Source organism: Falco peregrinus, chromosome 4 (assembly GCF_023634155.1).
Source record: "Falco peregrinus isolate bFalPer1 chromosome 4, bFalPer1.pri, whole genome shotgun sequence".
Taxonomy (NCBI): domain Eukaryota; kingdom Metazoa; phylum Chordata; class Aves; order Falconiformes; family Falconidae; genus Falco; species Falco peregrinus.
In genome coordinates, this window is record NC_073724.1 from 62,745,063 (window position 1) to 62,772,691 (window position 27,629).

A 27,629-nucleotide genomic window follows, 5' to 3' on the forward strand; every position below is an offset into this window, starting at 1 on the left:
CTGAGAAGCCATAAGTACAAACTTTAAACACAAAACCACAGCAAGAGGTGCCTCATATATATGAGCAGATTTTGGATGTATTAACAGAGTTTGTAAGTATCTTCATCTCCAGTGAAATGCTATTGGTTTGGTTTGTTACCTGCTTATAGTGTTATATAAATCATCTGAGATTAAAATCAATAGAGGTACATAAATGAAGATGCACTAGCAATTAAGTGGATGGCTGAATAGGTCTGCCTGGGAAGGAATCCAAAACAGATTGCTTAGAGTTTCACTTCACTCAGAAATTTAGCTGATTCATCCAGGCAGCTAAGCAAAAGTTACCTAAAATCAAACCTAAAGCCATTCTTATTAATTTTCTAGGCATATGCTCCGTCAGAACCCCTCCTTGCGTTAGCTGGAAGGTATCCTGAAGGCCTATGTGTTTACTGGAATGAGCCAAGAAAGAAAGAAAAGTAGATTTTGGGAGGTGGAGGTGTTTCTCAATCCCTTTGGTCACCAATTATCTCACCCCTCCACAGAGAGAGGACTTAAAAAGTTTTAGCAGCACATAGTGATTGTGCAAGATTCCTGATAGGGTACCTAGAAAGAAGAGTGTTCATTTGAGGTATTTCTAAATTGCAATAAAGAACAACAACAACAAAGAATTTCTCAACATGCAAACTTGTATCAAAAAAGCAGACAATTATGAACAAATTTTCATAAAGTTTTGGGCTTCTTCCACACCAAATCTAAACCACCTCTAGCAAGCCCTCCCTGAGAACGTGGCCCTGGATTGTAGATGAGTGATGTAGATGGAAGCACTGCTTGAAATAGTGCCAAACTCATGGTTGAGGTGAGGAAGGTTAGAAACTAGTTCAATATAATTCATAGGCATTTCAATATAGTTCACAGGCATTAAACATTTCTAGGCAGAAGCATACGTATTTTAACTCGTATAAAAAGCTATTGGAACAAAGAGTGTCCATGCATCTCTGAAGATAAAGAAAATCTGAACTTCTCAGTCTCTAGCATTAGATACTCACATTAGAAATATTTTAAAAGCTTAAGCTGTACAAAGCAGACACATTATTCAACATTAGCATTTTTCAGCATTTCAAAGTCCTACAGTAAATCTCCATGTTGATTAATAAATAAAAGATGAGCCTTTCTGGAAATATGACAACCACTGGCCTATCACTTACATATATGGCAATGTTACATATCTCCTTCAAAGCAACTGGTATCCAGTTCACTGTATACATTTGTGTAACAAAGCAATTTCCCTCAAATAAGTACTTTCAGAAAGGGTCATAAACCAGCATGTCTTTAAGTGTAGTAACTGCACAGAGAGCTGCATCAAAATCCAGTCCTTTCCTTTGTGAAATTTAACATTTGAAGGAGCATCACTATATTTCCTCACAGCAAGCAGGTCTTAAAAGCCTATCATGTTGTTGTCAAAGGCATTCCCAAGGATTTTCTGTGATGGGAACTGGGCATCGCAAATGATTTTCAGATGGAAATCAGACAGCATAATTTCTAAGGCATCACAAAAAAAATGCATCAGGAAAAAAAAGCAATCAAATCCTCCCATATCCAGGACAAATTCAAAAACAAAGAAGCATTCTGCATTCCAGCCTTCTAATTTGTAACACAACATTGAGAAATTACAGTAACGTTCCTGCATTTAGCAAATGAATAACGCCAAAACAAGGAAGGCACCTAAATCCATATAGGAGTATGACAAATTGATTTTGTAAATGTTCTGTGATCAGATGCTGCTTCCGTGATTGATGGTTTCAAAATTTTATACAGATACAAAATCTTAGGCTTATGTTTGTGAGAAAGGAAAAGCAATTCAGCAGTTCCAGGGAGCGCTTGACGTAAACTTGCATTAGTTTTTCTTTTTGTCATCACTACCAAAAATAGGATCCTTCATGGACCCCAACAGAATCATTAATAAACCTAAATTTTTATGTGCCACACTGGTTTATGCTTTTGATTTCACTTGCAAATAAATTATTTATTCTCCCCATCCCCCACCCACCTCAGTCAGCTATTCCATAATAATAACCTTTTAGAACAGTGCTGGTTTCTTTATTTGTAATGACTAGCAGGTGTTTAACTATCTTTAAACACATTGTTGGATAATAGAATAGAAGCAAAAAATTAAACTTCTACATTCTTAAAAATAAATGGCCTTTCATGTGTCCTTCAACACTTGAATTATATTCAGCCATGTAAGCAGAAGAATCAAGTTAAATGTGTAGGACTATCACGTTAATATTTCATTAATAAGAACTGTGAAAATGTCATTGGATTTTTTTTTTTTTTTTGAGTCAGGAATTCCTGATCTATCATATAGAGAAATAAAAATATCACTAATATAATTCACAGTACAACAATACTCAAGATCAAATGTCTAGTCACTATACAGGTTTGGCCACAATTACATTTTTACAAATATAGCATACTGCAGCAGAAATGATGGAGTTCATAAATTGAAAAGCAGACTGAATTACTTCTCTGAAACTTTTTCATAGCATTAGGAATCAAAATTATTTTATATAGAAATTATTGCCAGAAATTAAATTGAAACACACTCTCCAGGAATCCCTATTTCATCTCAGTGTCCATAGAATAGGCATGTATGTTTCTCTGACAATTGGGACTTCAACAGAAGCTGAGACAATAGGACAGGATTGTAGAGAGGAGTAATATAATGCAGAACAAGATGGAAAGGTAATGATGCTATTTTTCACTTGGATTTAGGATGGTTTTACAGTTTTACCCTTCATAATGAAATTCTGATGTGGTATTAGAAGTGAGACACACAAACACCAGTTTCTGTGAAGTTGTACAACCCAGGTGATGAGGGGATTCTTGTTCCTGCTCATGGGACATATCACATTCCTCTGTTGCTGAACACCTCTGGAGGGGTATCAGGGTGGGGCAGTGGGACAAGTAATTCCAAAAATCAGTCTCAATAATTCTCCTTAAAATCATTGTTTCTTTCAAAAAGGGTCTTTTATAACCAAAAAGCATGACCAATGCTGTTCAATTTCATTCACTTTTTCTCATTTCTTCTTTTCCTGAGCTCAAATTTTGATCCAACAACTTAGAAGTTTCTGGTGAATAAGCAGAATCTTCTTGCTGTACCAGATGGGAGGGGAAAGTATCTAGACCAGAAGCTAGACAGAAACCAGTACTCCATATGGGTTAAAAGATAGCTGTTAAGTGCTTAACTGTTGGTTTCAAAACTAACAATAATGTGGCAAAAGTAAAAATCAATTAAAAAATAAGAAAGAGACAGAACCCCCACTGGGACAGCCCACAATAACTAACAGAGCTACTGGCTCAATGTCAGTAGGCAAGATGCTGTATTAGGCTCAAGATAAGGTCTCTTTAGTCTATTCTTTCTCCTCCTCCTCCTCCACAGCTCAATGACACCAGTAGCCCCATGCCTTCATATTGCATGGGGTGACCATAGATCCCAAGGTGAAAAAAGCCCCAGCCAAGCTTTCTGTTACATTTACTACCTCTACAAATTCCACTTCTTCATAAAGTACTTATCCTGAGCCACCTAGATCTGTTTCCAGATTTCTCATGGCTATATACATCTTCATAGGTTTGCCACATGAGATTTTTTATATCAAATCAAGGTCTGTGATGGCAGGGAGCCTCTGACTCACAGGTGGACAAAAGCATTACTGTAGAAGGAATAATTTCAAAATTCAAAATTTTTACTGTAAAATAAACTGAAATATGCATTCAATGACACCTACATACACATTTGCTCCTACTGCCTCACATGTCCTATTAGTTTTCAGTAGAATCATGAAAATGATTTAAGATGTTCTGTTTATTAAACGGCTTAGGTAGCATATTCCAAGTTTATCTGCTGAGTGCCTCCTACAAAAGGGTCTGTGTTCAGCTTTCCCTGATCTCACAAGCAGGAGAAGATTTGTACAGTTTATGGCATCTCAGTGGAACAGGCCCTTGGAAAAGCTTCTTTGCACTCTTCCATGACTGAGGAGAGGGGAGAGAAACTTCATTCATGGTTGCAAAAATGTGTGTTTCTCTTAGGAGGTAAAATTCTTAGAGCAGTGATCTTCAACCTGTTATTCTCAGACTCCAATGAGTCCAGAAACTGCTTCAACGAAATTCAAAGAAGCTACTTTGAACAAGATAAGCTCAGAGATAATGTCACCACTACGTTTTTATGATGAGTGTGAAAGGAGGTTGGTCAAGTGTTTATCTTTCCCAACCTAAGTATTTGCTGGTGATGTAGTCATTCTGCTCAACGTCTTCCTTCCTACTGCTGATAACTTTCTAAATCTTATCATAAACAAAACTGGTGGGCTACTTTTACTGTCAGTCACATCTTTTTCACCACAAGTGATGCACAAGTCACATCTTTTTCACCACAAGTGATATATTCAATTGGTCCAGACTTCTAGCCTAATTACCCCAAGCACAGAAGCTGGAGAACAACCATACAGATGTAACAAAATAGTAAGTACATGCACACTGCCTTGAAGACTGTAACATAATCTGCAAGTTATACCTATGGATTTTTCCCCCACACTTCTTACAAATGGAGTTGGTGTTACTAAACTAAAACCTGGAATGTCTTCATGCTAGAAGTGCTCATGCTAGAAGTCCAGCCCCATGCCCCATTGGGTGTAAGCCTTCTGGAACAGTCAGAAGGCTTTGGGATTGAACAGCATCTCTCATCACCATGATATTTGATCACTGTTTGCATTTCCACCATTTCTTGCTGTCCAGCATTGTTCAATGTGAAAACCAAATGTCAGACTATTACTGGTAATTGCTTGCACCTTTAGGTTTGATGGGCTGTTGCGGGCATGTCATGGGGCTTAATTCAAACGTCATTTAGTCAGGACATTTGTGTCATTTACAGTGATTACAGGGGCCAACAATAATAAACATATATTAAAAATCCAAAGGAGTGAGTTTGCCCTACCTTAGAAGTAATTAAGTACTATATTGCCCAGTTTTGAAATAGGTAATGGATAATTGCCTATGGGAATGCTGTTTATTTATCCTTACCTACAATGCAGGAGATTAAGTTTGAGTCTCCTAAGCTTAACTGTGCCAATGTATTAACAAATGCTTTTTATTTTCTTTTCCTAGTTTATGCATGTTTCCACTCTCCATATCACTTCCTTACACAGCTTTGGTCCAAGTAGTTTCCCACACAGGGAAAGTCTGAGCATACCCATGGCCCAAGCTGAGCAGAGTAGTGGATCATTAACAGCTCTCTGCAGTTATTGCTCTTCCATGTGCTTTATGTAACTTTCTGAGGAATCTAAAGTCTATTTCTTTAATTTCTAATATGCTGATCAGTTGAAGCACAGGGCCATCACAGTTCTGAAACTGTATCAACAATTTTTCAAAAGCAATAGAGCTGCAGGTCTGAACTTTGTTCAAAGGACTAATGTTACCGTAGAAATCAGAAAAACACATGTGCTTCATGGGTCTGAATAAAGTATGTGAGTGAGCAATAAGCATCAGAATTTATAAATGATGACAAGGAAATAGATGGCTTTTCAGTATGCTCCATTCTTTCACCTGAGGTAAAAATGACTCTCCATGGTGACATATTACTGAATAACGACAGCACGAAGAGACATACCCATTTCAATTTAACTGCTGAAGAATCAATGAATGCTGTATGAACCAGCCGTTCTTACTTAAGTGTCTGCAGTGGAAAAGGCAGTCTCAAAACAGAAGAAATAGATAATTGAATCAGATTTTTCACTAAAAAACATAAATCTGCTGTCACTTATGTAGGGCAAAAAGCATTTAAAAAAGAAAACCCTTGGCATTACCAATTTATTTATCTTGCTCTCTGTTTATGTTCCTCCTCAAGCCAGAGGAGGAAAACTTCCACATTTCTCCAGAAAACCCTTGGCCTGCTCTGTTTAATTCCACCATGTTTTCACTCCTAGTCCTCAGCCCTAGCTGCAGCTTACCCACTGGGCTTAGGGAGCATTGCTGCCAATGCCAGAGATCCTCCTGGTATGCAAAAAGAGTAAGAAAAAAGAAAAGGACAAGATTATCTGCCAGCTTTCTCATCAAACTGGCAAAACCAAAGGGTTAAGTTTCCTCGTTATGAAGAGACAACCTCTAGCTGAGAGAGTTCCCCATTCCTAGGTCCCGCAGCGGTTCTTGGGAGTCCAGTTAACCACACATGGAGCTGCGGCTACCCAGAAGGGGTTCATTTCTGGGGATCAGAAAGAGAAAATGTCTCTCTCAGATGTGAAGTCATCTCTGCCTATCTCAGCCCTCGTCTCTCCACTGTGCAAAAATATCCTGGGCTGGAGACAACAGGGGATTTCAGAGAGAGAAATTGCTCGGGGATGAGGCATTAATCATTGTCTGTCTATCTGCACCACTATTGTCCCACCAAGGGCGAACACAGAGGGCAACAGTAGGATCATTGAATTCCTGGAAAGTTCTGCCTATCAAACATCTCACCAAGCCCCATTAGCTCAGGTGTGTTCAGTGCTGATAACACGAGCACAAGCAGCTCTGAAAACAAAAGGAGACCTTCAGACTAGTCATTCGCTCAGTCACAGAATCAGGAGATTAATATTGCCTAAGAACTGCTGATGACCTGTAGGACATGAAGAAAGGAGGCGTCCTTATTAGAAAAAGAGCATTTTATCTTTCTGTTGAATAAATATTTCCTGATTTCCACATAATGCTGTTACTAGCAAGTCTGTGCTAGCAAGCCTGTTATTAGGCACATCATGATCTCTCTCTTACTCAGGCTTAGCCAAATACAGGTGATATCTTTCACAGAGAAATATTTTTCCGCTGAACTTCTCAGCTGCTGTTGTTTACATTATCAGGATACACAAGGTTTAGCAAGCACAGGTGTATCTAAAACCTAGATGCATTTACATCTTAGCACTGAAATAAGGCTCCTTTCTTCCAATGGCACTACTTGTACTGTATGTATAAACATTAATTTATCTATCTCCTACTTCAGAGACTGCTTTTAAAAGCTTGGTTCTTTGTTCTTGCTACTGAACAGAGAAGGAGGAGTTAGATACCAAAGGAAACACATAAGATAAGGCAGGTTAAAGAGATAAAGGTCTGTCTCCCCCACATGTTCAGTGTATATCAAATCTCAAAGTCAACGTATAGCTATTGAAATGTACATGCAGAAAGTTCAGCCTACACCAAAGAAAAGCTCTGAGCTTCGAGACCTGTGCATTGCTTCAGTGACCTTCTCGTTGCTGTCCCACCCAGAGTGCAGCCTAGCTCCCATCACTGCTGCAGCCTGCAAGACCCTCACAATGTCTCACCCACGCCTGGCCTTGGGCACCGGTCCCCACAGAGGGACCAGGGTAGGACATCTCCTCCAGAGAACACACACAGAGGGCATTAATAAGCTGCCCACCTGACAGGACTGTTCCTCCACAAAAAAGCTACAGAAATAGCAGCTTTTCTGCAGAGAAGAAAAGTAAGAAGAGTTAGTTCAGATGCTGACACTAAACCTGAGTTATTACTGGGGTTTTTTCTAACCGTATTCTTGGGTGACCTAAAAAAATTTAGACTTTCTGCTTTCATTTACAGTGGGATGGGTATTTTTTTTCCTATTTAAAAAAATATGTACTTCTGACAAATATTTTATAGTGTAAATGGACTTCAGCAGGCTGCGTGCCTAATTTGGAGCTGCTTTTTTATTTCAGCTTGTCCACTAATGGTATTACTTGAGTCCCCAAGGATCTACCTTGTACATTTAAGTCTTCCCTTTTCAATATTTTTATTTCCACTGTGAGATACCTCCAGGTCACAATGGTTTAAAAAAAAAAAAAAAGGAGGGGAAAATTAAACCCACACATTTAGAGATGTAGATGTAAAAATTTTGGACCGTAACTTTGTAATTTGACATGAAGTACATGAACTGCCTTAAAAGAAGTTTAATAAATTTTTTAAGTTTTAATACGTTGGTTAGCATGGTGCTGTCCCTTTTTTTTATAGTGAGTCCCACTCATTAATTTTATATTCCTGATTTGCAAATGGTACATCTACGTTAGCATTTTGTGCCCATGCTCTTTTATTTAAAACTCATTTGAAAGATTTTTAGAGTACTACAAACAGATAACTGGTTTTTGTCACTGAAGTCCCACAGTGATTTATTTTTTTTTCCATGCATGAGAATTCTAATTCTTATTTAAGATCATTACCTGACTTCATGAAGGAGAGTTCAAAAACAGCACTAAAGCATAGTCTAAGTGTCCAGGAGAGAAGACAAAGAAAGCAAGTCCCTCCAGTTAATACCTGAAGCTTTTAAAAGCATTCATATATGTTTCAAACATTTTGAACTGGAGTGTAAACAATCATACATGTAGATTTGCAGACTAAGGCATAGAGGGCAAAGGGAGAGATAAACTGCATTTTATCACACAAGAATCATTAGGAGCATAAAAAGAGATTACATGTCCCCATTTCTGATAAAGGCATTCAAAATGACATGGCTTTTTTTTCCTAATTAATACTACTTGACAGTAGGTCACCAAGTTTTTGACTGATCATAAAATCCTCATGAAAATAGATGTTATTGGTATATCTATAGAAGACCTCGATGTACAGAAATCTAATACTGCCTATACCTATTTCAGCAGCAAGAAAAAAAGAGCAATTTCCTAAGCAAGTTGTCATTTACTGAAGGAGGCTAGGAATGTTTTTAGAAGTCACTTTAGTCATATGGAAATTCTCAGAAAACACAAGTGTTCTTTCAAAAAGAAAAAAAACAAAGCTCCCCACCTATATTAAATCATCATTCATGTTGCATATAATTTTATATATAAATGTGCATATGTAGCAATTCATATGTTTGTTTCTACATATTCAAATAGGAATTCCTTTTCTTATAAGGATGGAATGAATCTACCTTTTTGATTCATTACAGTCCAAATAGAAGACATTCACCTGTCAGAAATGAAAGCAATAAGGCAACATTTATATGGAAATAATTTCAGAACAGAATGGATGGAAATAATTTTGATAAGCATTTTCAAAAGAGATATCCACACTAGCAAACATGCATGCTTCAAAAAGAGCCGCAGCTACTGTACTAACAGGCTGCCACTGCAGGAGTCTGACTCCAAGTGAGACCCTCAGGCTTTCAAGGAGCTGTCATTTATGCCTGACTGTGCCCCAGCTCCACCAATGCTGCTATCAGGCATAAAACACAGGCAAGGTACACTAACATGCAGAAAGCATGTCTGGCATCTCTGCTTTTTTTTCTGCCCCAAGGCCCACTGGTTAAAAAACTCACATAAGCTTAAAGGGGAGCAGAATTAAAATTGCCGTCTCTGCCCTGAGGGACCTGAGCTTGCATCAGCCAGATCCCAGTCGAGCCATCTGCAAAGTGCTGTGGGCACAGCCAGCGGGCTGCCTCAGGCCAGCACTCCCTCAGCCTGCCTGCAGGAATGATGCGGTATAATCAAATATTCACTAAGACAGAGAAGGGGCATGAGCAAACAGGGCTCATGGGAAAAGGTACTTAGGCTCCAGGTCCTATTCCACTTCCTGTATTTTAGGAAGCAGTGCAGAAGGGGAGCATGTCACAGACCTACTCCCCAGCATTTTTGACTGATTGCTGTGCAACTCCAATGCTACTGTACTGCTTTTGTGGGATCGCCCATCTTGATGGATGCCACATGAAGACACCAAGCATCTAAGCATGGACTCTCCTGCGTCCCAAAGCCTACAGGTTCAATGTTGTTACGCTTTTGCATCTTCAGCATTGTGCACCCAAACAGGAACGCAAATGGCTAACTGAAGACCCAAAATGTTACTCAGGTTCTATTAAATAATGGAACTTCATTACTGCCATCTCTTCTATTTGTATAGCTCCAAGCATCAATCAAGAATTACACCCACATTTCTACAAGCCCATGACACAGACACTCACACAGAGGCTATACCAGTCCCATCAGCACCTGTGTCAGCACTACAGTACACCAGATCAAGGGCACCACATCCTCTGTACTTTCAGCTCCCACAACCGAAGAGCTGCTTATCTGCTTTTCCAAAAGTGCATGGCTAAACTAAGTTCCCAATATCCAGGTAGGTGGGTCAAATTTCCCAAGTGCTGAGAGTCCAGCAGCTTCAGATAAAGTCACATCTCCATTGCATTCTTGAAGATTTTATGATCATATTTGACCTTGTAGCTATTAAGATATTGTAGAACTCTAAACAAGTGTCTTCTAGTAATAAAAGGTATTCTGAAAACAAACAGCCAAGTCGCTGAAATCAGTCTTACCAAGAGCTGAAAATTGTAAAGGCCTAGAAACCTCATGCAGTCCCAGCCAATATTACCCACTGTAATGAAGATGGGTGTTCTAGCCAAATCTAAATTCAGTTAAGAAGATGGACATGCAGATAGAATTTTTCCCTGAGGAGAAGAGGGTAATGGTTTTAGACTGGCTTTCAGAAGAGATGTCTTGTTATATGTCATTTATATATCCAATGGATACCTTTTTGCATTTTTTTTTCTTCATTTCTGTGCCTGTAGTGTTGAAATTTTACATATGTTGAAGGAAGATGAGAGATAGCACAGAAAAAAAAACAGAAGTGGTGCTTACTATGGCTCTGCACAGCATCTAGCACAAGTGGGAGCTTGAGCTTGTAACAACTGCCATTGTCTGGCTCCCCTCCCTCACACCTCATCATAGGCGATCAAAAAGCTCTAGAATCAGCATTAGTTAAGCCCTGTCACCTTTTGCTTCAGGTGTATCCAGGACAGTTTTAATGAAGATACTATTCTTTTATATTCGCCAGAAAAATTTATTTCACTCCCGACCTAGAACTTTAAATCTGCAGGACACGAGACTAGTCCCTGGTAATTAGAGCACCGACATAAGAGATGGTGTTTATGGGTCCCAGGTCTGCCCACTGAGCAGTACATGTAAAGCTGCTCCTCAGAAGACAGTCAGAGACCAACACCTCCCAACACGCTATGTGGAAGGCCTGAGTTCAAATCTCTGCTGTAAATCAGAAAAGGAAATGTTAAGGAGCTGCCTCTCCCAAATTCTCAGAAAGCAGCCCAGGCATAGCCTCCTCAGTTAATGAACCTGTTTGTTTTCATTAATAAAGGCTTAATTCAAAGCAAAACATCTGTTTAAGAATGGGAAGAAAAGCAAAACAAAACAAACAAACAAAACAAAAAACCTCAATGAAACAAAACATAGAAAATCCCACAGCGTTACTTTCAGGTTTCCTCTCCTTCACTTCTTTTTCCCATTCTCGGCAGCTCTGCTTAGTGCTTACCTGAAGCAATTCCAGCTGCATGGCTTTCTGCTTCTACTCAACTCCCTAAAAGCAGGAACTTAGTACATTTCTTCTCCTCAAATTTCTTGTTTCTGTGTTCATTAGAGGATGTGCTCTGTAGAACCTGGCTCACAACACCCCCAGTATAGCTGTCTGCTTCAGAGCTGTTCACATGAGGCTTACGTTATTCTCAGCAGAGACCCTCAGGCACATCAGGGCATAATTCACGTTCTCCAATACAGCTATCCAGACTGGGATCCAGCTGCCTAAACATAGGTGTCTAATGGTGGTTTCAATGCCCTAGGACATTCCACCCAGCCACCACCCTCACAGGACACAAAACTCCCATAGCCCAGGGCACATCAGACCCTTGCAGATGACATGGATACCCCAAGGTTGCACCCCTTCGTAGTTTTGGCCCAGAGCGCTACAGCAGTGCTGAAGTAAATGCCCAGCCTGTTCCCATTTACTATATGTCAGGGTGTTTTGCAGAGCAGTTTTGGTGTGTGCAGAGCAGTTTCCTTTAATGGGTTGTAACTAAGCCACAAAGCCCATTTGCAGGAGTGCTCCAACATTTAATAGGGACATACAGGTGTAAACCCACAACTGATTCTTCAGTTTCAAGGCACACATGTTAGGGCACCTAGATCAGGGACCAGACTAAACCTATTCTGAAGCAAAATACCCAAATTACATGTAGAGAAATTTTAAAGTCCTAAGCACCAGCTGCTTTATTTACTGGTCTGTTTAGTTCCCTGATAAGCCATGTCCCACCCACTGACAGATGAACGAATGCAGGGGCATTATTCCCTTACTATCCATTCTACTCTGCTTCAGTTCTGTGCCTTCTCTGCTCTACCTGTACCTCTCAAAATAACAGATAGAACAATTAAATTATTTTCTTCCTATTTCAAGGACACATTACCAAATTTATGTATCAATTCTCACAATAAAAATTTTAAAAGGTGCAAGTGGGTTCCAAACTTAGGCAAGGGTGGGAAAGGACATCAGAACTGCAGGCAAAAACACCAGTTTCCTGCTACTTGCCAGAAGATAAAAGTCATAAACTAACACAACAGCAAACAAGAAACAGTATAAGTCATTTCCGTTTCTGACGGAAATTGGAAGAGTCAATTTTGGTGCCAAGAGAATAAAAATTCCTATAACAACTTATTCTTTCTTTAACCCTGCAGACTTCAAAATCAATCAGACCTTTGATCTAGAAATTAAGCATCTAGGTTTTTTGGCCACTTATCCCAAATTAAATCTTACTGCTAATTAAAATTACAACTTTGAAAGGACAGGTAAATGTACTGAAATACTTGCATAGTGTATTAGCCCTCAAAGTCCAAAGCCAATCTTGCTGAGGAACATGAAAAACACGCTTTTATTAAGGGATTCCAACCCAACAGGATCATTCAAAACCTTACATTTTTATAGGTGGCAGTGTGACTCATTTCTTTGATTTAGTATGAAATTATCTATCAATGTCAGAGGTCACCCTTACAGTTTGGCAGCCAAAAGTCTGGCTGATACTTCTGGCAGACTTTTGTTATTTGTCTCATAGCAGATAGTCCTTGCTGAACAGTGTGGAAGTGCAGATTTCCCCTCATACACATTATCCAAAAAAGAGCGAAGTTCTTTAAACTCTAAGGCTTTTGATGCTGTTACCTGCAGTTTCACAGTAAATATGCACTTTTGGGATGAAATGTTCTGTTCTATTGAAAATGCTTGTATCTGGTTACTGAAGGTAGGTACACCGAAAGATTACACTTTCTATCATGATTTAGGTAGGCAAGGCTGAAAGATATCAAAAAATACAAATGCACTGTGCATTTGTCCTTGCACACACACAATATTTAGAGTTCTGACAAATCATAGTAGTACCATGTCCCTCAAATGAACTTCTTAGTGTGTGCAGAAGTTCAGCCATGGGCATTAGGTGCATCTCTCAGGGTTAGTATACCAGCAAGCTAAATTTGCCTGTAATCCAGTTACATACCATATCAGGGTTTTTATCCCAGCTGAGTTCATCAACAGCCAAATGCAAGAGCATCTGTGCCCCTTGTGTTTCATTTGAGACTTAGCTCAGGAATCTAAGAGGCAAAACATAGATGTATGCACCAGACAGAGAAATATGAAAATGTAAATGTAAAGACTCAGCAAGTCAGCTTTACAGCTGATTTTTCAATATTCTTTATTAAGCTATCCTGAGCTAGATGTATTTTAATGTCATAAGTTTCTCTGCTGCTATTGCATGGAGATTTTCTTTTCTTAATGTCCTCTATAAAATTCCAATCATGTGGTGCAACTTTTTCCAAACAAAAAAAGTCTTCCTTCTATAGTTATAGTAAAGTTTAAAGTTATAAACAAGGTCACCAATACTAGGCATAACTGCTGTCTCTCTTTTAAAGATGGTGGTAGTAAAAGGCAGGTAATTGACTTCAGGAAATCAATTACCTGAAAGAAAAGATTCTTCTAACCAAGACATAAATATACTAAGAAGGATTTCAGAGTCTGAATTAAGCAGACAGGGAAGATTCATAAGTCTCATTAAGACAAACATCACAGAAATAAGCACCAGACAGCTGTAAAAGACAAACTGTTAAATTGCCTCTCCCAGCATAGGGCTCTGTATGCACTTACTGCTATTCATGTTTTATAACTGCTCAAGTTAATGGATAAATCAATTATCTAATCGTCAGCACAGGGGCAGATCCTTACAGGTCTCATCTGCCTGGATTTGTTTGCTGAAGTGACGCCAAACTCACTTGCATAAGCTGACAACCTCATCCCCACAAAAATTCAAGATGACAGGTCAGAATACAGCAGTTTGGCAGTTTGGGGATACAAACATACAGCTAGGCTGGTATTTCTCTACTTAGGTATTGATTGTTTTCACTTTAAGGTATGCTGGCAGTGTCCGGAATCACACTGGGCATGTTAATCATCACCAAAACGCCACCAGGCTCGCTGTCGCTTTCTTCTCTGAACATTAGTGACAAATGCTTAAAATCACGCTGAATAACATGTGCAACAGGAATAGGCAAAAGATGCCAGTGGGGTTCACAGATCAGTACATAGTCCATCTCACCAGTTACGCACCATAACCCAGGTGGAAAACAGGCAATGAAACAGAAGCCGTACAGCTCAGTACCTCTGACAACCACCTCCGAAATGCTGCTTTCCCTGAGGATGCCAGGCAAACTTAGAGAAAGCAGCCAAACTTGGAGCTGTTGATCTATGTTCTCCCACTAGCTTGCATCTGGATTAAGTCCCAGAAGCACACTGCAAAAAGCAAAACAGACTAAAGGAATGTTTGAAATCCAGCACTCCTGAGAGAGCTGCCTGCCTGATAATACTGTACCTCCTGCAACACACCAAGTTCCTATTTCAATTCATTTATTTCAATGTCTTGGCTATGGATTTAGATCCCTAACAACACATGAGGATTTCTTGAAATTGGTATTAGCATTTGTGCTTAATCGTGGCGCTATCTGCCTAATAAGTTGAATTCAGAAGGGCTCAGTTCTGTTTCCAGAAAGGATTTTTTGTGATCTAAGTTTTATACAGTTAGCTGATGAACTAATGAGTTGGAACCATCCCTTTTACAACAGAGGAGAAACAACAGAGGCAAACCTAGCAGTAAGTACTGATTAAGTTTAAACAACCTGCTCACCCACAGGGCCACTCAGGTGAGTAGCTAATGTCTTGTTTATCCTCAGTCAAGCCCAAAGCCTGAGCAGGAAGATCTCCCCCTCCACTCCATTTCCAGAAATCAAACTCCAAAGTGAGGGCTGGACACTTTTATCTCTCAGCAGATGCTGGAGACAACAGCAGGGACACTTCCTCTGGGCTGTTTCTGGGGGGTGGCATTGAGCACCCCTTCATAGCTCAGACACGTGCTTTGTGGGGGGAGGAGAGGAGGTGAAAGCAAGCCCCTGCATGAGGCTCTGCATGAGAAATAGCCACTGTGAGCTGAAGATCCCTCACCTCCTCTCCCATACCACTCACCCTGGGTTCCCACAGCATCACAGGCTTTTAAAGACCAGGAAAGTTATCCCTGGCCCTGAGGCTTATTGGAGATTTCAAGGTGCTTTAGTGAAAAATTTTAGTTTCAACAAGAAGCAAGTTCAAGTGAAAATCCGGACTGATACAGGTTTATAGGAAATGTTAATACAGGCATGCTTTTAAAACCTAACTAGCCCTTTAAAAGGCTTGGATTGAAGAATAAAAGCTCCTAAAACATTCTGTTTGAAAGCATGCATAATAAGGAGAATGTTTTCTGCCAAACTGAGATCTTGTAGCCCTCTCTTCCTTTCATCTACTCCTTATTACCTTGCTTGTTGTTCTATTAGACATATCATAGTCACACAGATGTGACACTAATCACAGGGTAGGAGTTGCCAGCTGCCTGGGAGGATAAAGCTACTCTGACATTATCCCATCAGGCACCCAAGAGTGACTTAGGAGATACAGCCATTTAGCTGACCCCTTTGTAAAGAAACAGGTGCCATCTGAGCATGCTGGGAAATCCTTTCTAATGCCATCAGCTCCCCCTCAATAGTTCACGGTTTAAAGTTTAAAAAAAAAAAAAAAAAGTAACACCTATAATTTTGTATATTGAAGCTAGGCACAAAATGCTGAGATTTTCAGTGGGAGTCTTGCTTGCTGAAGATAATTACGGCTTAGCATGTTACCCTAGTAAAAATTATTTCTGCATTGAAAAATAAAGGACCTTGGGGGGCATCAACTGCACTTTACTTTCTGGACTTGATTTTACTCTAGGATCTACACTTAAAGCTATTTCTGCCCCAAAGCTTGGGTACTGGTAAAGAAGCATCAAAATTTATCCCTTGAAAATGCTCCTGATTTTGGAGGAAGCCTGAGGGGTAAACCTTTGACCAACCAAGCAACCCATTGATTTTGGTAGGCTTTTGAAATCTTGAGACTGAGATTCAAGTATGCTGTATAGTCAAAATTATCCCAGATTTCCAGTGTGGTGTTGTTGTTGCTGTTGCTGCTGTTGCTGCTGCTTTGGCTTGAAGAGCTCACCTGGCTGCTTCTGTACCTTCTTTTGCTCTTACAGACTATCAGTGGCACAAAGTTATTTTGATATCCAATGCATGAATATTTACACTACATCCACCTAGTAGGGAGATAAGCACAGTAAAGATATCTAAGCACTAACTGAAATACGATGTTTTTCCACAGAAAAGCACATGTGAGAGAAGGATGTGAATCAAGGCAGGGAAGGAAGAACAGTGGCATGCATCAGGAGGCAAATACACTGAGAATGCCGTGAAGTTCCTTTGGTCCCACATACAATAAAGGGGTTAGTCATGCCATACAGCATGCCCAGTGCCCATCCTAGAGCTATAAGACCCAAATGGGATCCCAGGAAAGCTGCCCTGCCTCAGCCTCTCATCCGTTTTGAGCCAAGGGTATGATGAAGAATGAGCCACACCAAAGGCAGGCACAAGAAACCTGTCTGCTAACCTTCATGCCACACCAGGCAAAAAAGGTGACCTGCACCCTTACCACCAGTGCGGATGCTGAACCTGTTGCCATGCTGGAAGGGACATGCTCATCTTGGGCTAAGTACCATGGGTCCACAGCAGCACATGAGCCCCACTGCCCTTCTCCCCACTCCCCCCGCTTGAGGCAGAAAATGCATCTTCTTCCTCCTCTGCCTTCACCACTCCACACTCCTCCTCTCACCACCCACTCTTTCCAGCCCGAGCTGGAGCAAAGCGTGACTGCACCAGCTGTGCCTGGCAGAAGGTGCCAGGAGGAATGTAAATCTCCACACTGCCAAAACAAGCACAGCCCGCGGGTCCTTGCTCCTCTCCCCTCCTTCCCCTCTCCTATCTTCCTCAGCTGATGAGCTCAGTGTGGAGGTGGAGGTGGCCACAAGCAATGTGGGACACAAGGAGGGAAAAGCAGCCACTAGGTGGTCATACAGTGCCCAGGCTGGAGGGATGAGACTTCAGAGCAGCAGTGGTTCTCCATGTGCCAAATCCAAAAATACAGGTGACATTTTTAGCAGATTGCATCACAGGAAACTTTGCAGCCAGGGGGCTTCAGAATCTTCAGGATAACATGGAAGCTAAGAAGAAATTAGAAAGATTACTTAAAAGTTGCATTTAGGAGCCAGGTGACACAAACATGCATGCAGTCTTGTGGTAGAGTTATCACTGCACACCAGTCATAACTTCTATTACAGAAATAGACCAAATTGTAGAAATACAACCAAATGAGGATCCCACCATGTTCAAATGAGCCTGTGTGTCATGGTGAATGCTGCATCACTTAGCAAGGGCTGCAGTTTCAAATCTTAGCTCACAACTTCTACTCATGCTTTCTTGTGTCTCGGTCACTCACCCCGCAGACCCCTGTAACGCCAGTGACGGTGCATGCATGAGCGGCTCTCCCAAAGGCATGCAAGAAATTCAAAGAATGAAATCTAAACTTTTCTCTTCCTCCTGTGATTCTCATTTAATGTGCTCAGCTACCCCACAAGCCTCCTTTACATCCTTAAATATTAACACAGCTATTCTCTCTATGTGGGATTCCTCATTATCATATGAATAAATGATTAATTGTCACTGTACCAAGCAAGTAGAACTTTTATAACTATATGAATCAGCACTGCACCAAACCCTTCAAGAATAGTAAGTGTGTTCAAGTATTTATTGCACTTTATTGCTTCCTGGATCATTTAAAAGGAGTCACTGACAAACAACCATTTACACAGGCTTGAAAGTTTGCCTCGGATGTACTGAGCAGTTCTGTATTTCAAAATGCAGACATACCTTCTTTCCCAGCAATTTAACGCTAGGTCTTTGGCAGAAAACTCCACGGCTTGTCCAGCAAATGCTACAATTTGCAATGGCACATCTTGTGTGTTACAAGAAGATAATTTTAATGAAACTTTGAGCATAGTTTTAAGTACTGTTCTAACAATCATGCTGGCTTTGGTGATGTTCTCCATGGGTTGCAATGTGGAACCTAAGAAATTCTGGGGCCACATAAAAAGACCCTGGGGTATTTTAGTGGGTTTCCTTTGCCAGTTTGGAATAATGCCTCTCACAGCCTTCTTGCTGTCTCTGGTCTTTAACGTGCTTCCTGTTCAAGCTGTTGTGGTGCTGATCATGGGATGCTGTCCAGGGGGCACAGCCTCCAATATCATCGCCTACTGGGTGGATGGAGACATGGACCTAAGGTAAGAGCAGCCATTCTCTAAGTAGTTCTTGTGGCTTTTTACATTGTAAACTTTATATTGGAAAGGTCTGTCCGATTTTAACCTTAGCTTCCTGGACTATGCATGGTAGAGCTTGCTTTTGTAAAGATGTTCATTTACTGTAATAGTAGTAAATATAAGCTGAAAAGCAAATATCCTTGGTTCACTGAGAATTCAAGAAGAAGATAACACAACTGAATTGTGTATACTAGAAAATTATTGTATATAGTGTATATTAAAAGATTATTGTAAATCTTCAGATCCTGCAGAAAATAGCATTTATGAAGACTGCTGAGACACTAAGGGTTATGACATCTATGTCCAAGTTAGAGCTACTTTGGTGATTTTGTTTCACCCAAGATCTTGGGCAGTAAGTATATATATATATATATATATATATAACAAAGGATTTTAAGATCTGAATCCTCTGTACAAAACAGTGGCTATGCAACAGTTCTTGAAGTAATGTTTACTGAAAAAGACCACCTGTGGAAAAACATTTTCCCTCCTTTTGTGTTCTATACAATGAATGGACAGACACAGATTTTCTTTTTGGGAACTAATACAAATGAAAGTCACTTGCAGTAATTCTATCTGCTCCTGGCACCTTCTGCAAAGTTTGACAGGCTAGAGGCCACTGACTAAGGCAGCCCTGCATACTGGGGGCAATGAAAAAACTCCTTTGTGGCGAAGTGTGGTGGTCTCGGTGACAGGGTGCTCTGAAGTCAGAAACAGATACGTAAGGCACCTGGCATGGCCTAGGACATCAAACACGCAAGAGAAGTGAACGCTACTCTTGTTGCAAATTCCAGGGGGGGTTCATTAACTCTAACAGCCTTTAAAAATGAGCCATCTTTTTATTTTTATATCCTGATTACTTTGCTCTAAAATAAACAGGATTATTTCTCTATTTCCCACAGAGTCACATAAATTGGAGCATTCATTCAATTTATCTTATGCCACTCTGAATTAGAAATGGAAAAAATAATAGAAGTAAGAAAACTGTGGAGTTAGGGCAAATAGATTAAGAATGTTAATATTTGTAGTTTTAGTAAGACATTTTTTCCATACTTTGAAAATAGTGAACTTTTCTGTCACATACAGGTGTTAATGTAATACCAGCTTTCGAATTATGTATGAGGTCAGCTCTGCTAATCACCAACTTCCTCACTGTGGAGGAAACACCTATGATATTAGGAGCTGTAAGACAATTTCAGTAAATACAGGTCTAAGAAACCACAGATGGAAAGATATCCAGCACAAGTCTGAAATTCTGTCCTAATCTTTCCTCAGAAGAATACACTGTGCTAAACTATGCTTTCCCAGATCTTTCTTGTTGAGTCATGCCAACTAAAATCAATGGTAAAAATCTGAATTGATGATGTTATTAAATATGAGTAGGGTTTATATCCCATGATCCTGGCAGAAGGTGAAGTAAATTGAAAATACCTGTAAGAGGTTATTCTTCAGGTAAAGACCTTTTCCTTAAGAAAACAAAGGCTTTTTGACAGTATCTTTGTGACAATAAAGCAGGGATCAGAGGATATGGAAGGTACAGCAGCGATGGCAATGCAAGCATCTTCAGTTCTTGATAGAGGAATAACAGTCTAAGTAGCTTGGCTGGTTTCTGGAGCCAGAACAGTATTATAGAAAGCCTGCCCATCGTATCAGACAAAGAGATTTTTTTAACCGGTAGTATTTTGTGTTTACACATAACAATCCATCACCATTGTCTACAGTCCTGCTTCAAAACATCCCAGTGCAAACAGGCCATAAGTTAGAGCAGGAATTCATTTTCTCTGCTCATATAATCACAGGCAGGTGAAGTAAGAGGTTTTATAGCAACTCAGACCCAGATTATATCCTCCAAAGCTTCCCATAGGGACATCTGGTTTTGACATCTCTTGATATTTCACATGAACAGCTGCTTCTGAAACACCATCTCCTTTCCTCCACAGCTCCCCCAGGAGCTTCTGTGAACACAGGGACGGGGGTTAGACAACACGCACACTTTGGAGCAGGATGTAGGTACAGGGACAGTACGAAGATGTAGGCGATACGGAAGCAGGAAAAATAAGCTTTTTTATCCATTTGGGGCTTCACCTGACCTTAATTGTAGGTCATGGCTCTTTTTTCTCTGTGTGTAGGAATTCTCTTGCCAGAGGCTCATACAAAGTTCTATTCAATGACTCTGAAGCAGAGAATGACAGGAACCAAAATTAACGCAGCTATTCCTGTGGTTTCTGTATTAATTGTTCTATATTTCTCTAGATTTGTCCAGTTTGTGGCATGGGGTCAGTAGTCCCTTTTCTGAGGGCAAGCAACACAAAAAAAAAAATCCAAAGTGAGATTCATAAGGAAGTTTCCAAAGTCCCTTAACTAGAACCCTCTCTCATTATTTTTTTGTCAGAGGACTGAATTATAGGCATGATTTTATCTATTCTGCTCAGATTCTGAGAATTCCCTCCTTATTCTATCTGTCTTGCCTTTTCTCCTTCTTCACTCCTGTAGCAGAACGCATCTTTTAGTACAAGTTGTATCAGGTCTGATGTTTCAAGACTGTATTTTAAAACAGGAATGTCTTTGCACAAACAAATGAAGCAAAAATACTTATGGTCAACTTCACTGAGTAACTCTCAGCACCTACGCTTTGGCCTAGAGCAAAACAAGCCAGGAAAGGGAATTTTATTATATCACAAATCCTAGATGATGAAATATTTTTGGTTTTCGCTGTTGACTTTGGACTGAAATTTTAACACTCTAGAACTGCTGTTATAACGGAAAGCTCCATTTGATGTCCGTCTGACCCTGTCCAGTTTGCCAGCCTCTCAGAAGCCAGCCAGACAGGCAGCATGCAGACAGACTTGCCAGCCGATCTTCCTCATGGCCACCTGTCTGACTGCCTCATTTGCCCTGAAAGTTATCGTTCTGTGGCTGCAGAACACGTTGATATTTTGTGTTTCTTTTTTTTTTTTTCAGCAGAAGTCATTCCTTCCATTTAGCTTTTTTCTAACCTTATATGCAGGATAAATTGACTGTAGCCAGCAGCATTTCTTGTCCAATATTTCATAAGCTGCAATACTGTAATAAGAAAATGAGAAAAACTACAGGCTAGCATGAGATGAAATGTCACTGTAACCAATTTCTTGCAGCATCAGCATGACAACTTGCTCCACGCTGCTTGCAATGGGAATGATGCCACTTTGCCTCTTTATTTACACCAAGGTGTGGACTGACTCTAATGCAATTGTGCTCCCCTACGACAGTATTGGTGAGTCCAGTGAACCAGCATTTTCGTTTCTGACTTTCATCTTTATCCTCCCTCTAGTAACACCCACCTTTGCACCGTCATCCTGCAGTCATGAAGAAATTACTCCAGATTTTAAAAAAAATTCATCCTCCTACTTTCCAGGAACTTCCATGGAAATTAGGCACCTAGATCACATCATCCACAGCTCTGCAGAAGACTTGAAGTCATTATAAATTTTGTACAGATATTTATGATGAGATTGTGCATGTTTTTCTTTCCAAATGCTTTGGAGACCTGCATGGTACTGGGTAAGAATACAGAATAATTCATACAGGAATAGCTGCTTCCCCCAGATGAAAGTCTTTGTAACATCTCTAGGGCAGGCACAATCCTGCTAAAGGCTAAGTGCTGAGGCCATAATCTGGCAAAGTACTTAAGCAGACGTGGATAATTAAGCAAGTGATTAAAACTGCAGAGTCTCTTTGAAAAGCTGCAATCTACACTGCCAGGAGTGGCTTCATTTGACTTCCTGTCAAAAATCTCATCCGGCTATAAAAACAGAATAGTCAAAGTATTTGGAAATACATGCTCCAGTGCGTTGCAGAGCTGTGGCCCTGGTATATATCAAGCACGGTTCCATGTTGTGCTAATCTTAAAAGCCACCAGAATTACTTTGCTATTCTTCAATTTCATTTTCCATTGTCCTGGGGAAAAAAAAAAAAAACAAAACAAAAAAAACAAAAAACAAATATACACATTGCTTGTGCTTTCAAAATAAATACTGGAGGGGGAAGCCAAAACAAAAGAAGCTCTAAACCAATTGTTGATATGGTACAGTAGCAAAACACCTGCAAACAAAATGAACATTTAATATAGCTACTCACGTCACAGGATAGTGATGATTAGCACACTCAAATTTCTGTCTGCCTTTCTGATGCAGGTGAATGAGCATGTAGCTCAGCAGAATGGCAATTACTTCAACAGGCTGCCAAGGATAACCGACTCTATAGAAAAGCAAATGGGCAGGCTCTGGTAGAGCATGCATGCATGCTCTGGGGTGGGCATACCACAGACACCCTCTGAAGACTTGCTCCATACCCTCAGCGGCTCTACACCGTGCCTGTCTGTCCTCCTGTCGTGAACTTGTGCGTGATACATGGGCTTAACTTCTCTCTTCTTTTTTACAGGAATTTCACTGGTAGCTCTTGTAATTCCTGTTTCATTTGGAATATACGTTAACCACAGATGGCCCAGTAAAGCAAAAATCATACTTAAGGTAGGCTATATAAGGCTGAAGCATTAGTAATTATGGACAAATTATGGAATCAGTGGCACCACTGAAGCAGTACATTGCTATTCATGGTATTAGTATCTGACTTCATAAGAGCCAGGAAGCTTTCAGCAGAAAACAAATGAGACGCTGCGGAAATGTATTGCTTTCCCCCTGCACAAACATGCATGGGTTGCATACATTATTAGAAACCATCATTATCCAAAGAGCCTACTTTTGTCTTTGGCTACAACTATGTTAATAATTGAGTTCAGTTTATAATGTAAACTGAAATTGGAAGGAAAATCATTCAGGTCAACTGGAAGCTGTTTTTCTCTGCAAAATAATAAAAAATGAAAACATTCTGGATAAAGAAAAAAAAGAACTTTCTACTTTTAAAACAGTTTATTGATTTTTTTCAGGGGAAATTTTGAGTGTGAAGTCAATTTTTATTTAAAAAATTTTGAAAATGTTCCAACTGTTAAAAAGATCCAACTATTCGCAAAATTCAACTGTCTTTGCAAGATAGCTTCAGATGCATCAAAAATATTTCTTTTGGCAAAAATTATTCTCACCAAAATAAAAATATTAATGATAATAATAACAACAACAAATTAGCTGCAATTAGTGTTAACAGCAAATTAATCATTCTGAACATTAGGTTTAGGCTTAAAGTGATTGTCAAATGTGCTGAGCACCCTTGGCCTTTGTTAACCATTCTTAGTTAACACATATATTTCCTAAATTTTCTTAAAGAAAACTAATCTACCAACTTGTTATTCATACATATACCTTGGTATCATTTCTCTGCTATCAGCTCAGGAAGCACAGAACACAAATAAGGTCCTTTTCAGTCAATTCATTTTCTTAAGCTGTTAGCTTATTGTGTTGTATTTTTAACTGCACTCACAGCTTACTTTATGAACTTGGACACTATTGAGTGCTGGTTTCAAAACTACTGTTCCTTTTAAGGGAAAAGCATGGAGTTGTACTCACATGAAAAGAAACTTGTTCTCTCAGCAAAATGCCATTTCATCCTCTTTCTTACCAGGTGAATGAGCAACGCACAGTAGGGTCCATTGATAGTTTGTTTTATGTAGGTCAATAAAGCATCAGTGAAGATTGAGCTGTAGCTGTCAGACTAAGGTCCCTATAGTGAGAAATGAAGCTAAGAGCACCAAGCCAGTGTGCCAGGTGAAATAGAAGAGCTTCTCATGGCCAGACCATGTTTCTTCTTCCCAGGTGCATGTGGTTAATAGCTCAGTCAAACAAAAGTACTTGTTCACTCAGTGCTTTTAAAAAATCTTCAGCCAAAGACTGATGAATCCAGTTCAATGGGAATACATGTTTTAGCTGAGAAATGGATTCCCCTAAGATTAGCCCCAGAAGCCTGCCAGTGAGATCCCTGGCAATGTATGCCATAAGGGCAAACATTTCAGTTAGATGTTGGCAAGAGAATGAGTCACCATTTTTTCGGCAAGCAGTGATGAAGATCTCGGTACATTCAACCACAGTAAACAAGATCAACTCAGTGACTATGTCTATGTAGAAATGCTATACGAGCTCACAGCCAGATTTCAAACACAAGTTTTCAGCCACATTAAAGATCTACCCTCCACCTGGCAAATATTTCGCTATCATTAACAGTCTGGTGTGTAGTTAGCATGCACTGTACTAAGCCCCAGAGTGTGACTGCCCAAGAAGTGCATTGTACTGGGTATTGGGCTGTCAGTTTCCCAACAGCTCTGGGGAAATTTTTCTTTGTGCACCATTCCTTGCTCATGTCACACCTGTGAAATTATTTTAGTCTCCAGTTCTAAGCACAATTATAGCCAACACTTCAAGAGGCTGGTTTTACAGGTATCTGCTATAGATACCTATTATAGCTGTGCCTTGGTCTATACCTGCAGTCACATGTTGAAGTACACCATACATCTCCCCTTTGGGAAAAATGGCAGCTATCTAATCTGTCTGCTGTGAATTACATTGCCGCAGACATTAGGGTTTATGTTTAATAAGATGTTTCAGTGACTCAGAGACATCTATGGGCATGTTTGACGCTATGTTTGATGCCATTAAATTTTGTTGGGGTGTCTTATACACACAGCCTTTCCTCTTGCCACTCACAGGTTGGTTCCATTGTGGGAGCGATCCTCATTGTGCTCATTGCTGTGGTTGGGGGAATACTCTACCAAGGCTCCTGGATTATCTCACCCAAATTATGGATCATTGGCACCATATTTCCAGCAGCTGGCTATTCTCTGGGATTCTTTCTGGCCCGCATAGCTGGTCTGTCTTGGCACAGGTATGGAATTCACTGTGATGAAGACCTGTAGTCTTTTTTCAGCTGAGGAAAAAGGTTTTACTCAATGATTAATCAGTGCTGAGAATGTTCCCTAAACATTAGCTATGCTACAAAGCCACTCATTCCCCAACCTTGTTTCTAGGATACTGTGTGTAGAAAAACATTTATTGTGCACATTTTTATTTAAAGATTCTGACTATACTATTTTCTCTATCTTGTGTGCCCATGTCCTGCACTACAAATGAGCGAAACAGACCTGACTTATAAGTGGGTTGGACTGCAGTAAAATTTCTCATGAAGATGCAGCAGCCTACAATTTAGAACATCATTACAAGAGAGGGAGACAGTGAGTGCCACATACATGGCTTGAAGGTGGATCACAGTCCTTGACAATTGCTGAACTGCCATAAATTTTGTGTGTTCTGGCGGTAACAGCCATATGCTTTGTGGAGTGTTTTGTTGACTATGTAAGCAGAAGGATACCATTTTCTGAGTTATCTATTACATGTTTCTTGCTTATCCAGATTATTAAAAAGCATAAGGACCCACAGGCTGCTATTTCACAATTGCCTTTGTATTATTGCCTTTAGGTGTCGTACAGTGTCCCTGGAAACAGGCATGCAAAACACTCAGCTGTGTTCAACTATAGTACAGCTCTCCTTCACTCCTGAACAACTTGAACTGATGTTTACTTTCCCACTCATCTACAGCATCTTCCAGCTGTTGTTTGCACTACTGATTTTAGGAGGTAAAGTATAGATATTTTATATTATAACATTATTATTTTCAACCTCATTTTTCATGGATATGGAGAAAACAAAAAGGGATAAAAATAATCAAATGGAAAATAGTTAAGTAAATAATGGTCCAAATGATTACTGAGCAGCACCATTGTGCTGTGCCCTGTACATAACTAGGAATATACAAGGCTCAGTTCAGGATTTGGAAGACAGCTTTTTCAGCATGGGAGGGGATGTTCACCTCCTACAACTGGGCACATGAGAATACATTGAGCATAGGATTGTTATTTCCTTTGTCTAAGGAAGGGAAAATGCATCTTCTTCCACTGCTCCAGGGTGCCTGGGCATCCAGCTGCCCAGCAGGGCCGTCCCCACGAGCATGCACAAACTCCCTCTCCTACCAGCTGTTGCAAGAGCAAGCATTAGCTTCACGGCTAATGTGAGAAAATACCTTCCATTAGAGGTAAAGGTCCCTTTTTCCTCCCACACATACCTCTCATGAGCTGCACTGTTGCTATCACAACCGACCTGCCGAGGGTCAGGACCTTGTCCCTGTTGCTCACAGCTAACAGCAGCTGTGACTGTTGAGCTCCCACTCTCAGACCAGCTGCCTTACCCAGCACCAGAGCACTGCCCCAGGGACACAGCTTTGACTCCAGCCTCCCTGGTGTGGCAACGGTGTGGGGACAAACCAACCACTTCGTCCCCGCTCCTGCCAAACAGGACTCAGTAGAATAGAAGCAGGGGTAGAAATAGAAGGGTCCCTCACACAGACCCAACCAAGAGCCCAAAGACTTCCCAAGGCAATACTTTCAAAAGTCACTGCACACAACAGGAACACAAAGCAGTCAAACACCAAATGCAGAGTTTAAAATGTTGTTCTTGTTATTTTCTAAACGTAGTTTTCCAGTGGTGAGTGCTGCCGACATAAAATAATTAAGGATAGTTTTAAAGAAACTGACTGGCGGTGTTGGAATATTTTAGCAACATAAGGAAGGAGAATCTTGCATGGCTACATGTTCCTACAGTGTCTTTTTCAGGCACTTATTATAATTTCTTTATTTAATACTAAATATATACCAATTCCCAGGCTACCGGGTTTACAGAAGACACCGGGTCAAAACAAAGACAGATGTTGAGAAAACAGAACAAAAAGAAGATACAAAATCAACATCATCACATGCTAAAATAAATGGAGGATTTGTATCAAATGAGACCAAATAGGCAATTACCTTTGTTCCCACCAGCTGAAAAGATATGAGATATATGGTTTACTTAAAACTCTTTTCACGTGCCATTGCTTTATGGAAATATTTAACAAAAAGAGAAGTTCTGCTGATATTGTACAGTAAGACTCTAAAATTATCAACTTATGAAAAATTTCTACTTTGATTTTGAACGCAGTTTCTGCCACAATTGTAGAATCTGGTTTTGAAGCTAATTGCCTAAAAAAAATTTGATGTTTTATTATGGCTTATTTAAAGAAAAGCAGGCTAAAGGTGGGCTATTGCTAAAAAAAACAAGGA

At 40.0% G+C, this 27,629-nt stretch overlaps 1 protein-coding gene across 1 annotated transcript; it reads left to right on the plus strand.

Moving 5' to 3' along the window:
- Nucleotides 1-18,098: 18,098 nt before the first annotated feature.
- On the plus strand, nt 18,099-27,327 carry SLC10A2 (solute carrier family 10 member 2). The gene is made up of 6 exons (XM_005238372.1): nt 18,099-18,520; nt 21,691-21,809; nt 22,976-23,064; nt 25,188-25,363; nt 25,954-26,111; nt 27,194-27,327. Exons 1-6 carry the CDS (start codon nt 18,099-18,101, stop codon nt 27,325-27,327), a joined length of 1,098 nt encoding a protein of 365 aa, XP_005238429.1.
- Nucleotides 27,328-27,629: the final 302 nt, after the last annotated feature.

Coding starts and splice junctions, on each gene's coding strand:
- SLC10A2 (XM_005238372.1), top strand. CDS start 18,099: ATGCAGACATACCTTCTTTCCCAGCAATTTAACGCTAGGTCTTTGGCA. Junction 18,521..21,690: donor GATGGAGACATGGACCTAAG/GTAAGAGCAGCC, acceptor AATTTCTTGCAG/CATCAGCATGACAACTTGCT. Junction 21,810..22,975: donor GCTCCCCTACGACAGTATTG/GTGAGTCCAGTG, acceptor TCTTTTTTACAG/GAATTTCACTGGTAGCTCTT.